Source organism: Castor canadensis, chromosome 7, assembly GCF_047511655.1.
Source record: "Castor canadensis chromosome 7, mCasCan1.hap1v2, whole genome shotgun sequence".
Lineage (NCBI taxonomy): Eukaryota > Metazoa > Chordata > Mammalia > Rodentia > Castoridae > Castor > Castor canadensis.
The window spans coordinates 110,981,200-110,997,608 of record NC_133392.1 but is presented as its reverse complement, the minus strand read 5'-3'; the positions used below and the strand labels follow the sequence as shown (position 1 = coordinate 110,997,608).

Genomic DNA, 16,409 nt, shown 5'->3' with positions numbered 1-16,409 from the left:
TGTCTCCAGGGAAAATGTCTATAAAATTTGTTACAGCTGGCAAATGTGTATGAGTCAGTGATAGCACATGACTAAATGCTTCACAGAAAATAAAATTTGTTTCTGTAGTAAGCAGAACTGTTTAAATGTTATTTATTTTTATGTTTCAAAGAAAATATATTGTGAAGTGCTGCATTGATTTAATACACAACAATGTCTGTGTACACGCTGTAGAAGGAAAATTTATGAAACCTTTGCACAACTCCTTTAATTGAATTTTCCAAATCTCTCACCACACACAAATAATCAATATCTTCTGCAGAGAAAACCAGTCAGAATTATTACAGTCTTTCTTTTCAATTTTGTTGTCATCAGCACATACAGAGCACCTGGATATTTGTAATGTCTGCTAGTAAGTTATTTACGCCTCTTAAACACATAATTGCTATTAAGTGAATACAAATGTATAGTTTTAACTTTTTTTTACTGATTATACTCAAAAGAAAGATGACCATATTTTAGTAAAAGTATAAAAAATTTAAATTATGAAAGAAAATTACTGAAAAGGTTTTGAAAAGTAATAAACCTGTTTGTTTTTCCTTAAGTCATACACAAATCTCCAGTAAGCATTTCTGAGCAGTTGAAGTGGACTCTCCAGAGATGGACAGTGTAAATAGGAGCACTAGCATTATAAACAGGACAGGTCTGATCCATGGACAGCACGCATGGCAAATGAGGAGGACTGCTGTATACATTAATGAGTATTTGTGCTACCAAAATTAATAGCTACATTAAAAAAAATCTCCAGATGAACCCAGAGTGTTAAGACTTAAGGGGGAATTTATAAGGGAAAATCTTAAACCTCATCATGTCTAAGGTTCAAACCTCAGTGCTTTTAAAGTTGAAGTATCTGCTTGAAAAAGATATTCCTTAATGTTAAGATATAATAGGAAAAATCAAAGGGTAGTAGACTTCTAGGACTAAAGTTACTTAGCTGGTATGATAAATACTTTTTCAAGACCAAGTGGGAGAAAGCACAACATATTTATGCTTAAAAATACTTCAGTGGGTGGTTAGAATGAAAAGGCAATATCAAGCTATCTTATAATCTTAGAACAGAAGGGGTTTAAAATTTGTCTGTACTCGTAAGAATTTGATGACTTTAAAATCCTATAGCCAAGATTAATTTTACAGTGTTAGAACAGTTAACTAAAGAAAATATGAACATTATAGTTCTTTTTTAACCACAGCTAGAAATTATGAAATATTTTCTATTATAAACAGCTGAAACAATCAACTTTTTTGAACAATGTAAAGTTCAGATGGTTATATTTCATTTAAAATATGCATACTGCAACCTACACATTTATTCGCAAAACAGATAAACTATGTTTTGGACTGAAGCTAAGTGTCTAGATTTCACATCTTGGCAAATGCTCTACAATTTGCTTACATTCTTTTCAAAAACAGTTTATTTACTGGAAGTACTCATTATAGACAAACAATGGTGGCATTTTTTAGTATCTCTAGAAAAAATGAAAATGCCAAGTATTTAGAATGCCATCTATTGACTGGAGAATATTTGTTTCAAGTTGTTTTAAGTAGATGTTGATTATGTAACGCAAATAAATTTCACGCCTTACCATGTGATGATAATGTGACGATCCATCTGTCTCAACCCACTGAATAGTTGCATGTTTTGAATCATCAGCAGAACAAATTTAAAATAATTATGAAAATTCACATCCAAGTCTAACAGAAAAAGAACCTTTCATTTCATTATTTTCCTAATAGTCATAAAGCCAATATTATTAAGGAAAGTGAAGTTAGGCTTACTTCCTAAGTAACTGAAAGAAAGAAACCTTCCTTTGTTTAAGAAGCTTGAACTTCGCAGAGGAGATCCTCTTTCATCCCCATGCTTTATCAAGGCATTCCCTGAGTTACAAGGTCTAGTTCTTCCAAAAACTAGGAACATTTTAGTGTTAGATGTTATTGTATATGCTTTAAATTTCTCTTGAATAAGTCATATAAAGTCTTATGTATCTATTTTCAGATATCTATTTATTTAAAACATTAGAGTATTATTTTTACAATTATATTCTTCCTGAAATAGTGACTGAAAGTGATATTAAGTAAGGGGAATTATCACCGAAATAAAAAAAAAAAACCTGAAAGACTAATTTGAAATGATGATGACAGCATAAATACTGCAGTTCTTCTGCAATTGTCTATTTTAATCATTTTAGGAAATTTTGATAAGAATCTGAAGGAATCTGTAGGAGGAGGAAAAAAAGGAGAAGGAGAAAATGAACAAATCAAACAAATCCAGTACATACAATAGGGCTGATTTTTATTTTGTGTACTTTTTAATGTTGTGAAGATTCACAAAACATTTTAAAATTTAAACAATTCTGGGTACTAGTATTGTAAAAGAAAAACAATGTAAAATTTTCTATAAAATGGTGAAAGCCAAATCTCAAAATAAGGAACATCAAAAGCAAATTAACTTGAGATTCAAAAACAATTGGCAGGACTTGTTTTCCCTTCCTGTCCTTCATTTTTAAAAGGACGACATTTTTGTTTGTTTCTGATGGTTATACAGGGAGTTTTATTGTGACAGTTCCGTGGGTTTGTGTGCGTGTTACACCCTAAACAGATTCCTTGCCGTCCACTTCAAGTCCCGTCCAGAGGGTGGTACCAGTAGGAAGGGGAGGACATAGAGTGAAGGAGGATAAATATGGTGGAAGCATTATGTACGACAACGGACAATGAGACGTGTTGAAACTGTTCTAAGAAGGGGAGGAAGGATAAAGGAGAGCGATGGAGGGGGTGAATCTAAAAAAGATATATTGTAAGCACTTTTGTAAGTGTCACAATGTACTCCCGGTACAACTATAAATAAAAAAATTTAAATAAATAATAATAAAAATTTCAAAAATATATATTAAGCATGAAAAAATAGAATCATTACATTGCAGATTAAAAAGTACACTGTATGCATTTATGGAATTATCACAATGAAATCCCTGAACATTATTAATGTATGATAATTTAAAAAAATTTTTAAAGTAAAAAAATTTGGCAAAGTCCTCTTAAAAACATTTCTCTCTCTGTGTGCTTTGTGTTTGTGTGTACATCACCTTTAACAACAAAAGTAATAAAAATATACACATTAGAAACCAGAGAACGATGTGGGAAAGCACAGTAAAACAACATAGCTCAAACTCAAATTACAAAGAAAATGAGTTTTAATCTATTTTTTTAGGCAACAATTTTGCTGAAAAAAGCTAATTAAGTTTTGAATACTTCTGAAGACATAAAGAGTTAATGTAGCTCTTGTTAAGAAACAGAAATGGAAGATGATTAATATGTACATATAATATATTAATATAAGGCATATTAATATATGATTTAGAGAATTATTTCATGATTTAGTGATATAATTTCCTCTGTGAATAAACAAAACTCAGCTGCTATTTGGGAAAACCTGATAATGGACAAATCAGTTTGCCTAAAATAATAGAAAATAGCTGTAAGGCACTAAAACAATGAAAGACAGGAATGAAACACAGGTCATGTCAAGGGGAAGGAGACAGAGGGAGGGGGAGGGTGGATATGGATGAGGTGTTTTTTATACATGTATGAATATGGAACATTGAACCTGTCAAAGTCATTTTAGTAGGAGAAGAGGGAGAATAATGCTGGGGATGAACCAAACTGGGGTAATGTGTATGTAAATATATATATATTTATATGTATATTTTATATATATATATTTACATACATACATACACACATACACACACATATGGAAATGTTACAATGAAACCCCCTGTATAACTATCATATACTAACAAAAACATTAAAAAAAAGAAAATAGTTATAAGTTGATCTTGCATGAGCACACAAAGAACTGAGGTATAATGTATAACTGAGAGAATAAAAGTATCCCTTGGAAGGAAAAAGATTTTAATGAAGTATCAATGTTTTTGAAAAATTTCTTTACATTCACACATTTGTTGATTTTTCTCTTCCTCATTTCTCAAAACAGTTGGTAAATGCCAACTACATGGAGCCTAATTCTAATTAGTTCTAGGAAATTACAGATTTAAAAAATCATACTGCTGATACAGAATGTATAGAGGAATTATTTCCAGTTGGAAATAATGAACTTTAAATTTCACATTATGATCCTCTACAACTTGTCAAGTTAGGACAGACTTCAGTGGCTTGTTCTGATCAAGTTATACAGTTCTCAAGTAGGAGAAAGGATACCCTGAACATTTTCCTAGAAAGCTACCCCTCATGTTAAGTTCTTAGGATCCTACTACAAGTTAGCTGCCCAAGTGAAAGGCTCAGGACCTGCTTCCCTCCCTTTCCATAAAAGCTTTAGAGGTCTTGCCATGGCCACTGCCTTGCCACAACCCACTTGACTGGAATTCTGGTACTTTCCACTGCACACTCATTGCTGGCTTGTTAAAAGTCTTAAACCTAGTCTAACAGATTGGTTGAACCAGTTTTAGTTATATACGTAATATTTGAATTTGGAAGCTAGATGATTTTGTTTGTTTTAGGAAGAAACAACATAACATAATGAAAAGTTCAGAGTTTCTGAGGCCATGCTTATTTTTAGTTGGAATCCCTACTCTGTAACTTAAGTGGCAGTGCTTCTGGACAAGTTACTTACTATTTTTTTGTGTTTTTACTTTTTGTCTACAATGCCAACCTTGCAGTGTTGCTATAAAGATGTGTTGATCCTAGCACTGGGAACACAGTGATTACTGGCACCCAATGAATAGCACAATGGTACTTAAAAATGGCAGCCTAAAATATGGTTAGTCAAGGCCTAAGCCACTTGTAGAGATTGCTGAGTGGCATCTATGTCGGTAATATTAAAGTGATCACTCTGATATACACAGGGGGGTTTTGCTCAGCCATAAAGAACAAAATCATGTCATTTGCGGGAAAATAAGTAGAACGAAAGATCATGCTAAGCAAAATCAGTCAGACTCAGAAAGATAAGTATCACATGTTTTCTCATGAGGAATCTAGAGAAAAAATAAATCAATAAGGAAGACATGAAAAGTAGAAGGGGGACTCTCAGGGAAGAGAAAGGAATGGGGGTTAAGATACTGTAATGGGGAGGTGAATATGATCAAAGTACATTGTTTGTATATATAAAGTTGTCATAATGAAATCCATTACTTTGTGTAACTGATATATGCTAATAAGTTTTTTTGGGGGGACTGCTTCATGCTTGCAAAGCAGGAGCTCTACCACTTGAGCCATACCTCCAGCTCATTTTGCTCTGGTTTGGAGAAAGGGTCTGGTCTCCAACCTTAATCCTCCTGATTTCAGCCTCCCAAATAGCTAGGATTACAAGCATGAGCCTGGTGCCTGGAAATAAAATTTTTTAAAAAGGTAATTCCCTCCCGAAATGATCACTCTTAATTGTTCTAAAGGTTTTAATATTTTTCAGTCCATGATTATTTTCCTTACTGAGGCACAGATATGTATTTCATCTGGAAACTTAAAAACTGCTAATTTAGATTTCCATACTGTGAAATGCTCAGAGGCATGAGCTCATAGCAGATTAAGCATCAAAAGGTAAATTAATGGCTGGTGGAATGGCTCAAGCAGGAATGGCGCCAACCTAGCAAGTGTGAGGCCCTGAGTTCAAACCCCAGTTCTGCCCCTCCCCCAGAAGAAAAAAGTTGTTAATGATTTAAGTTTTCAGGACACTGGTTACAAAGTAATTTTTAATGTTTTGTATGTCCTTCTAATCTATCACTAAAAATTGTGATATATTGATACACTGTGGTCCCCATTTGTCTACATTCTGAAAAAGAAATTTTAATAAAAAGACAAAATTTAAAGTTGTATTTCAGAAGTCATTTAAAACATCCAAATCATCAGGGAAACTGATTTCATTACACATGGTCTTCTGCTAAATGTAGTATAAGGCTTATCAAATGAGGTAAAATAATATACTCTGGCCTGCCTCACAAGTGCAAGACCCTGAGTTCAAACCCCAGCACTGGAAAAAAAAACCCACATGATGATTAGTTTTATTTGGTGAAATGATCTGAAAGCATCTCTTAATGTCATAAACTAAGACACAAGGCTTTACCTTTGTGAAGACGTCCTGAACTCTTCTTTTCAAGCAGTTTTTGTTTTGTTACTTTTGTCACTAAAAGAAAAAAGAAATCTCTTGTTAAGAATTAACATGAAAAAGCTGGGTGTGATGATACATGCCTGTAATCCCAGCTCTTTGGAGGCTGAGGCAGGAGGATTGTAAGCTTGAGACCAGCCTGGGAGACACAGTGAGTTCCAGTCCAGTGTGAGTTACATTGAGAGAGACTGTCTGAAAGAGCAAACAAACAAAAAAGAATTAAGATGAAAATTTTTCATTAGTTGGAAGAAATAACTTCATGAGAAAGAATAACTCAAAGTAATACATACTATAAGTATGTATTAAAAAATGAACTCTACCTAAAAGAAGTCTACTAGCAGTTTTTAAGGTGCAATCTTTTCCTTCATGTTAAAGAGGAATCCCCCAAATTACATATCATGATAAAAGATGCATGGCTTCTTATTTAAAGGCAATAGTGTCTTTATCACATATCCAGCAGTGGTGTACATACAGTTCATCACATCTAAATGTGAGAAGAATTACAGTTTATCTTTACATTTCCTAAAATTGAAGCATTAATTTTCCTTACGTAGCTCTTTGGTTCTCTCCACTTCTCTTTTTAAGGAACATGGCGCATGAGAGATGCCAATGAGATTTTCAAGCTCTCTATTGCCTTCCAAAGCCTAAAAGAAAGCCATCTTAAATTAGTTAAGTAACTTCTCCACAAGATTATTGACAAGAAAAAACAGAAAAACATAAACTCAGTGTTAGGAAATTGAACCTTTTGTGGTAGGTTCACCTATTCCAAGCCCTCTAATGCCTGAATAAAAACAATGTATTATTAATCTCAGCTACTTGGGAGGCCAAGATCAGGGGGACTGTGGTTTGAGGCCAGCAGGGGCAAAAAAGTTAACGAGACTCCATCTCAACCAATAACCCAGCTGTGGTGGTATAGGACTGTGATTCCAGCTACATTGGAGGCCATAGGTGGGAGGATTGCAGTCTGAGGTTGGCCCTGGGCAAAAAAACCTGAGACTGTCCAAAAAAATAATTTAACAGCAAAAAGGGCTGGGGGTGTGGCTCGAGTGGTAGAACACCTGTCTAGAAAGCACAAGCCCGAGTTCAACCTGTAGTACCACCAAAACAAATGTATTATTGACTAAAAAGATTAAGCATATCTACAAATTTACTTTTAGTGTGAAAAAGCCACTACTAAAATATCATGCTTACGTAACATTCACAGAAGCAAAGAAATTGCCATGAAAAGTAAATTAAACATATCCCTTGTAAACTCTTTACTTGACTGGATTCTCCAAGTGGGAGGTTCTTTCCTATTGCCCTTTTCAAATAGGGTAGTGGAACTATGAAAAATTACATGCAAACTCCACAACAAACCTGTATACTACTTAAATTTTGCATTATCTCCGTGATTTCTTCTGATGATTTCTCAACTTCAGATAGCAATATCATGAACCTAGGAATGAAGAAAAAAGTAAGAGCAAGCATTTAAATGAGAACTTTAATTCTACTCAAGACTTAGATTTACTTTTCTCATCCTTTCTTCACATTTTTGAAGTGATTAAATAAGTAAATGCTCCTCCTTCCTCCTTTCATTCCTTTACACACACAATGTACATTACCAGCTCTCCTCTTGGAGTTTTACTTTCTCCTTCCCACTGAGCAGTGGTGAAGGCACAGTTGGCTTGTCCTGACCATGGACAAAATCATCGTACCATCTTGAGCATGCTGACAATTAATATACCACTGTTTGCTTGCTTATCAGATCTAAGACCGTGAGGCAGTGTTACCCAGGGAATTTTTTTTAATAAGAAAGTAAATTTTATGGCTCATATATTTCAGTGTGATGATACAAAGGCAGTCTTTTAAATTTGAAAATAAAGGAAAAGAAAAAAATTTGTAATTCTACCTTCTGATCATATTGCTAGTTAGTATTCTAGAAAAATTCTTCTAAGTTTTTCAAAATATCTTTGCAAGTTTAAATCATGCCTTTTTTTTTGTTAACTTGATATAACACCACACATTTTATTTTTTTGGCTACATACTCTAAATAAAAGGGCTGTACAATATTCTATTTAGCAAATATGCCAAAGATAAATTAACCATTCCCTCATTGCTGGAATTTAAGTTTCTTTTTCAATCTTAAGATCTCACACTTGGTGATAATCTGTACCAACACAGTAAAACAGAAATGTAAGCCACGTTAAAATGTGAGTCACGTTAAAATGGATAAAAGAAACAGGTAAACTTTTTTTCTTTAAAGATGAAACTTACTTTTCAACAAAAATTTTCAGATGTTTTCATATTCATATGCAAAAATATGACCTTCAATCCATAGCTCATACCATATATAAAAATTAACTCAAAAGATATAAAATATTGAGTCTAACACTATAAAGCATCTAGAGAAAATAGGCTAATATCTTTGTGAGCCTGGGGTTACCCAAATATGTGTTAGATATGATATTAACTGTACGAACAGTAACAGAACAAACTGCTAAACTGAATTTCTTCAACATTAAAAGTATCTGGTTTTTCTTTCTTTCTTTTTTTTTGCCGGTTTTCGGTAACAGCTCTTTCTTTTTTTTCCCTTCATTTTTATTAGCATATATACATTGTATGGGAGGATTAATTGGGCCAATTCTCAATAGCCTTACAATGTATATTGTTTAGATTACCCTCCATCTTCCCCCCAACCCCTCCCCATCCCACTTAAAGCAATTGCAAGAGGTTTCATTGTCTATTTCATATATGTACATGAAGACTATCAACCATATTTCCTCAGTTTCATCTCCTTCATTCCTCCTCCCACAATAACCTCCCCATGCTACCTATTTTACAGTCCTGTTTTTCATTTTTATTTCCAAAGGCAATGTTCAAAGGGTTGCTCCATGTATCCTATTTGTACTTTAGTCAGTTTCGCCCCTTTCATTACTCTTCCTTACCCTTACCTCCCACTCCCTATTATTCAACAGCTTTTGGTACATATCCTTATATCCTCTACCTTCACAGATGTTACACATTTCTGTATTGTTGATGCGCTATCATTCTCTTTTTCTTTCCCTCCTTCCCAAGTTTCATAGAGCAGTTCCACTGTTATAAACATGTTCTACACATAAATGTGTATATGTTTGGTTTTTGTGTATATGTTTATCTTTTGGATCTATCCTGCACATATGAAAGGAAACATGCGGCCTTTGTCCTGCTGATCCTGGCTAACTTCACCTAAATGATGTCCTCCAACTCATCCATTTACCTTCAAACCACATAGTACAGGTAAACTTCTCCAACTGCATCCATTTACCTTCAAATCACATAGGTAAACTTTTAGTAAGATATTTTCTTTGACTCAATATATTATCACTTCAACATTTAATCAACATAAAAATTAGTTATTTTATATTTTTCAAGTCTCACGTGTATTTTACACTCATAGCATCTCTCATTTCAGACTAGCCACATTTCAAGTGCTCATTCCCCACATGTAGCTACTATGTTTCAGACAGCACAAATCTATACACTGGATTTTATGAGAAATGAGAAATTGTATTTCCATACTTTTCAAGATCATTTCATGTTATTCATTAAAACATGATTAAAGATCTCATGCATAATGGGTAGTACGGTATGTCTGAACTAAGAATACATACTTAAGTACGCAAACAATGAATGACATGACACATATGCAAAAGCTGACATTTATAAGATGGTAGAATTATGGGTGATTAAAAATTTTTTTTTCTGTATTATTACGGATTTCAATTCAAAGTCTCTGAGACCCCAACTACTTAACACTGGAACCTCAGTCTGAGATGGTATCGTAAAGGGATCTTATTCCTCCCAAAGGCTTGAAGGAGCAAGAGGACTAAAAGAGACTGTCACCCAGGCTTGGAAACTCCAATTCCTCCCACTTGACATCACAGCCTATTAAGTGCCCTGGGGGTGCAAAGTGGAGAAAGGTAGGCTACTTTGTTATGAGGATAACATGTATCCTCCTGGAAAAGTGTAGTGGCAGTCTTTCCACAGTATACTACCATATCTTAAAAGAGCTGGTGTTACTTCTTGTTGATATGTAGGGAGCAGTGTGGGAAGGGTTGAGTCCTGCAGATGTGCCTCTTGAATGACTCCAAGGGGCTCTGTTCATATACAGTAAGATGTGAATGACGTCCCCAGGAGTCGGGCAATGTAGCATCCCTAAAAGGATCTCCTAGCAACTCTCCCAAGATAAGAGTCATTGAGGAGTCAGGCAAAGCAAACCATTTTGACAACTTGAGAAGGATGTATGGACTGAGAAGCAATCATCTTGGGAAACTGTTCTCAAGATATCCTTGACATGTCTAAGCTGCTTTTTCAGTAACAATTCTCTCCACTGTAGGTCAAGTGGACTGGTGGACACTATGGCTCTTACCATTTTCGTTTTCTTTCTTTTCTTCCTCTTTGTTTTTCTTTGTCCTAGAGGACATAACTCCTTCTACCTCAATGGCAACCAAATTCATGGAGTGGTTTTATAGCTGCCACCCATATGTTAAATCCTGACAAATTCAGAAAATGTGTTCTCCTTTTCCATGTCTTCTGATTAGCCTTCATAATCTCTGGAGATTAAACTGCTTGATGAACAAATTTTGGAGGAAATCACAAATGCTACTTCTTTTATCCTACACAAAATGGCAATTCTTATAAACATATTTAATCCCATTTGTTCTAGAAACAAAATTTTCATTGCATACTGGTAAGTTTTCTTTTATACTTCAAAGATGGTTCAATTCTACTTTGCTATAATACAATGACATTATTGTTTACTTAAGAGTCTCAATCTTTAGCATATCTTGATGTTCTTCACAGATTTATTTATGAAAAATAACAATCTTTTATTTCAAGCTGCCTACAGAATGTGTTTCTCAAGTTCACTACAGTACAAAAGTTCAACGTTACGTTACTATTTCTTTCCCTTTCAAATTAGTGAGTGAAAGTATCATCAATGGATGCCATTCGTATCTTACAGATCACTGTTTCTTTCTTGAATATGTTTGTCTCTGGCTAGACTAAACTGGATCAAGTCCTTCATCTGTACTCAGATATCCAGTGACTGTTGTCAGTTTCATGGCATCCTTGTATTTGCTCAATCCTGTTAAGGCCAAAAACTATTACAGCACAACTTGAGAAAACTGAAATAATGGTCCTCCTTGAAGTAACCTCCTTCTTGTTGATGAGTAAGTATACAGAAGTATTTGTTTTAGCATCCAATAATTTAAGAATCTAGACTGGTCCTCTTAAGATACTTTAAAAAAAGAGAAACTGCTATTAAATTGGTGCTTCTAATTAAGGTTTACTGATGCAGGTGGTTAGCAAGCGTTAACTCAGTAGATGCTGTGCCACTGAGATGTGGAAGAAGGGGAGGCAAAGGAGAAGGGCAGATGATAATAGAGCCCAGTGATTTCTTAAAGATTCCCTAGCATGTAAGCCATGGTGTTGCCTACACTGACTCCCTAGGCATTGTAGACATAGAAGAAGAGGTGATACTTCTAAAGTCATGATAAAAGCTGCGAAAAGATTCTGATTTCTCTCTTTTCTCTAACTTCCAATTGTTTGACATGGCTTCTTCACTAGACTGTAAGATCCATAAGAGCAAGGATATTGTGTATTTATAATCTAAGTCACCTATTACGGTGCCTGCAGTATGGCAGGTACCCAATACGTCTTTGATAGATCAATGAACATATTCAAAACAACTGGATCCAGTGACCATCCATCTCTGGATGCCAGTGAAATATGCTCATCTTTAACTTCCTTCCTACCATAGTCTCTGATTCATCAAGTCAGATACACCATTAAGAAATTAATTACTTTAGTCCTTCTGAAAGTCTTCTGCCACATACATGGCTTTCTAATGTGTAACTGTGGATTTCCTACTATTTGTTTTCTGGGTTTCTGGTTTAAGCTGTAAGTGCTAGAGAAAAAAAAATATTGGGTCAGGGTATAGGTCAGTGGTAGTGTGCAAGGTCCTGAGTTTGATCCCCAGAAACAATTCCTCTCCAAAATCTTTAGCAGTATTTATAAATAATATCAGAAATATAGTATATGATTTTGTTAAGTTCTAATGCTACTTACCTCTTTTACTAATGTTTATTCTTTCTTTCATAAATTAAGCAGAATAATGTTCTAACTAATCCCTACTTCATCCATACTGATTAAAACTCATACTCAGATTTCTGCCTTACTCTTCTACTAACACAACAGTTAACTCTCCAAGGACACAAATACACTCTTGATTTCATTGCTTAAAAACTGTTATCTGAAAGTTATTATCTTTAAAAAACTTTATTTTTGTAAAGTCTCAAGACCTGATAGTTACATGTACATAACAAAGATGACATCTTCAACTTCTTTTTAATACTCATATTATTAACTTATACAGAAAAAAGTAAATAGGTCACTGAATATTTAACTTCTAAAAATCTAAAATGATTATTCTGGCCAACAATAGCTAGACTATGGGGACAGTGAAATACACTAATATTTTTAAAGCGTTCTCTAAGTTCAACATACTGCACTTGTTACTTTACAAGCTATACCTTCTTTAATTTTCCAAACAAATCTCTGTAGTAAATATTGCCTCCATTTTACATACATAGAAACTGAAGCACAAAGAAATTATTTCATTTTCCAGGGTCACATAACAAGGAGAATAGTCAGGATTTGAACTAAGGTGTGCCTGACCTATGTCCTTTTTGTAGACAGTACTGGGGATTGAACTCACGGCCTACATTTTTAAACCATTACACAATATTTCCCAAAGTGTAAATCACTTACCAATGGCATCAGAATTCTTGGTGGGACTGCTGAAAATTGGCTATGTCCAAGAGTTACTAATAGAGGATGTCTCTAAATAGGGACTAGAAATACTCATTTCCAGGTGATTCTCCTGTACATTAGAAGCATTTTCTACAAAGACTAGACAATTTTTAAAAAGTTTGTGGTCAAAAGAAAAAACTGACAATCCTTGTCAAAAAAAATTTTTTTCCTGTGGTTAGGTCTATTTATTGCATTGTATTCTCATGGACTTCTTTGGGTAGGTTTTTTTGGGGCCCTTTAGCTTTTTTAATTAAAAAAAGATGACTGGTAAAATAAACAAAATTTTTCATTTTGAACAAAATTTTTCATTTTGAACATTTTAAGTGCATAATTCAATGAATAAACACTCAGTTAATTCACAATGTTGTATGATCATCACCAGTTTCTATTATTACAAACAGAAACTCTAATCATTAAGCAAGTAACTCTCTGTGCCCCACTCCCACCAATCTGTGGGAACTTATACTCTACTGTGGCTAGGATATCCAGTACCATGTTGAGTACTATTGTTGAAGGTTGGTGTTCTTATCTTGTTCCTGATCTTTGAAGGAAGGCTTTTTGTCTGTATCAAATTTTAAGCAGTTGAAGGCTGGGAATGTACCTCAGTGGTAGAAACACTTGTCTAACATGTGCAGAGCCCTGGGTTCAATACCCAGCACCATAAAAAAAAACATTAAAATAGCTGAAAATAAGTCTCTTAAGTAATAATTTTCTTCTTAACCTTTGCTCATCTACAGAATACAGATCTAAGTATATCATCATCTTAACTTTTCATAAACATTCCCAACTAATTTACTCCTAAACACCCTCATTTATAAGCAGAATGTGATCCGTAAGTCAATATTCTTCATGCATGATTAAATATGTAAAATACAGTAGAGAAACTCAGAATACTGACCATTGGTTATTTCTTACAATTAAATTGAACATATAAAAACCAGTTCTGGCACAACTCATTAAGATTATAAAGGTTTTAGCTGGATTAGTACAGATAATAAAAAGTGTACACTTACGAAAGTTACTCTTTTTCCTACAAGTCAATAAACAAGTGATTAAAAGTAAGTTCTAGGGTTGGTGGAGTGGCTCAAGTGGTAGTGCACCGGTCTAGCAAGTGTTCTAGAGTTCAAACTGCCAGAAAAAAGAAAAAAATAAGGTCTATACAACAGAAGTAATCCTTATGGTGAATGAACTGTATCTTGACTTTGGTGGCAGATACAAAACAACACAGACAAAAATGACAAAATAATATAGAACTAAATAAACACACAAATGCGTAGACCTATGACAGGAAATCTGGTAGGACTGGTATATCCTGCAAAAGCCAATTTCTTGGTTTTGATGTCCATTATAGTTTTGTAAGATGTTATGTCAGGAAATTGGCATGTGAACTTATGATTATCTGACATGGCATGTGAACTTATGATTACAATGGCATGTGAACTTATGATTATCTGAAAATAAAAAAGTTTGCAGGATAGTCATCATTGTTGCGTTTTCATAGCAGGGCCAACAACAGCAGTAAATTGCCAAGGGGAAGAAAAGCCAATGGCGTGAATTATATATTTTCCTTGCAGAACATAAAAGGATGTGGAAGTACACATAAAATATTAATGTGTAGGTGTCTGTTTACAAATGAGTTTTATTGATATGCCAGTAACTGGTTGTTTTCTGCAAAAAAAAAAAAATCTAGACCATGAAACTGATTTTCCTTTTGGGAGAATTCTTAGTTTAAAATTCTCCAATTAAAAAGAATAAAAACCAGTAAGTCAAGAATATGGGGGAGGGCCCCCAACAATTAGAAGAGGCAAGGAACACTCCTCCTCTAGAGGATTTGGAGACAGTGTGGTTCTGCCAACACCAAGATTTTGAACTTGTAGCCTGTAAGACAATAAATTTTTGTGGCTTAAAAAAAAAGAATAAAAACCAAAATAAAACTCTTCAAGTTGACTAATAGAGAATGGTTTTAGAAAATACTTGTAAGTACAAAGAGCAAATGGCAGAAGAACATATATTGTTTGCTATCTTTTATATAATAAAAAATTAATGAAACTGCTTAATTTTGTAAAATATATAAAGGCAAACAAGAAACTAAGGAATTTGGCTAACTACAGGGTGTAAGTAAAAGAGATGGGAGAGTGTACTTTTTGGCACAGTTTGACTTTTTAGTTTTAGATAGTTAAAAAATAACATTGAATCAAAAAGGATAAAAAATGAAGTATAAACAGAAACAAGAAAATCTATTCAAAATGAAAAATTCTTCAAATGAAGAACTAAATAAGCAATTTTGAACAAAGTAACTTGACTATGTATGTACCTTCAATCTAAAGACAGAAAAACTGTAAACAAATCTGGAATGCACAGGAGGTTTGTATTCTCAGTGCTACAACACTGGAATTCTGTCACTATGTATTTTGTAGAACAAATGCACAAATATATTGCTGCTCTTAGGAGACAGAGATTCATTTGAAAAGAGACAGAAATGCAGAAAGACAAAAGGCAAGGAAAAAAAACAGTATCACTATGAACTCATGAATTTAAAAAGAGCCAACTAGCAGACGGCAACTAATAAAATGTAAGAGTGATGGAATTAGGAAATCACCATTGTGCAGCCATTGTAGCAATAACCAACTCAGGCTAGAATTATCAACGTTATGTTAAAGTATTAGGTAAAACATGGTCCCAATTCAATTAAAAGGGAAGAATTCAATTAAAAGGGAAATGATTAGTTGTATAGTAGATAAATCAAGTAAATATCACCTTAATCAAGCCATTAAAGATCATCAAAAGAAGACAAAATATTCCCTGATGTAAAGCACTGAGAAGAACATACTTCTATAATATTCTCTTCAATAAATATATAACCTAAATTAATAATGAAGAAACTCACACAAACTAAACTGAGGAACAAAGTACAGAAAACAGCCTATACACTAAAAATAACACTTATTTTGAAAGACAAAAAACTGCTCCAGATTAAGGAAAGCTTTCATAATTTATATGTAGTAAGTGATATTGTATTGAATCCTGGATTAGGTAAAAATTTACAGTTATCACTGAGAAAATGTGACTATGGACTATCCATTAAGTAGCAGTAATTACATCAATCTTCAATTTCCTGATTTTAGTATTTGTACTAAAAAAGAATACTTTCATTAATTTATGATTTTATTAGCATATAATAGTTGTACAGGCCAATACACTGATATTTACATTTGTGCTAACAATATATCTTAGATTTTCCCCCTCCATCATTCTCATCTTCCCCCCTCCCTTCTTAGAACAACTTCAACAGGTTTCATTCTTCCATTTTCATATATCAATACAGAACACATCTGCTATATACACCCTCATTCCCCCTATCCTTGTGCCCATCCCCTCCCACTGGTACTCACTCCTGGAAAAGATTTATTTTTCCCTCCTGCCCTTC

The 16,409-nt window shown here is 33.9% G+C and overlaps 1 protein-coding gene across 5 annotated transcripts in view; it reads right to left on the bottom strand.

The window, feature by feature from the left end:
* The window catches only part of Itgb3bp (integrin subunit beta 3 binding protein), a 64,644-nt gene that overhangs the window by 7,521 nt on the left and 40,714 nt on the right, over positions 1-16,409 (bottom strand). Inside the window, exons 5-7 of one of the 5 annotated variants that reach the window (XR_012449872.1) lie at positions 7,508-7,586; positions 6,702-6,795; positions 6,110-6,339 (exon numbers count right to left, since the gene is read on the bottom strand). Coding sequence is in view for 3 of the 5 variants with exons in the window: in XM_074079893.1 (XP_073935994.1) it covers positions 6,235-6,343; positions 6,702-6,795; positions 7,508-7,586 (282 nt within the window). In the remaining 2 variants the exon portion in view is untranslated. Of the gene's footprint in view, positions 1-6,109; positions 6,344-6,701; positions 6,796-7,507; positions 7,587-16,409 lie in introns of all 5 variants that reach the window. The other 4 variants (XR_012449873.1, XM_074079892.1, XM_074079893.1 and 1 more) reach the window with 4 other exon arrangements.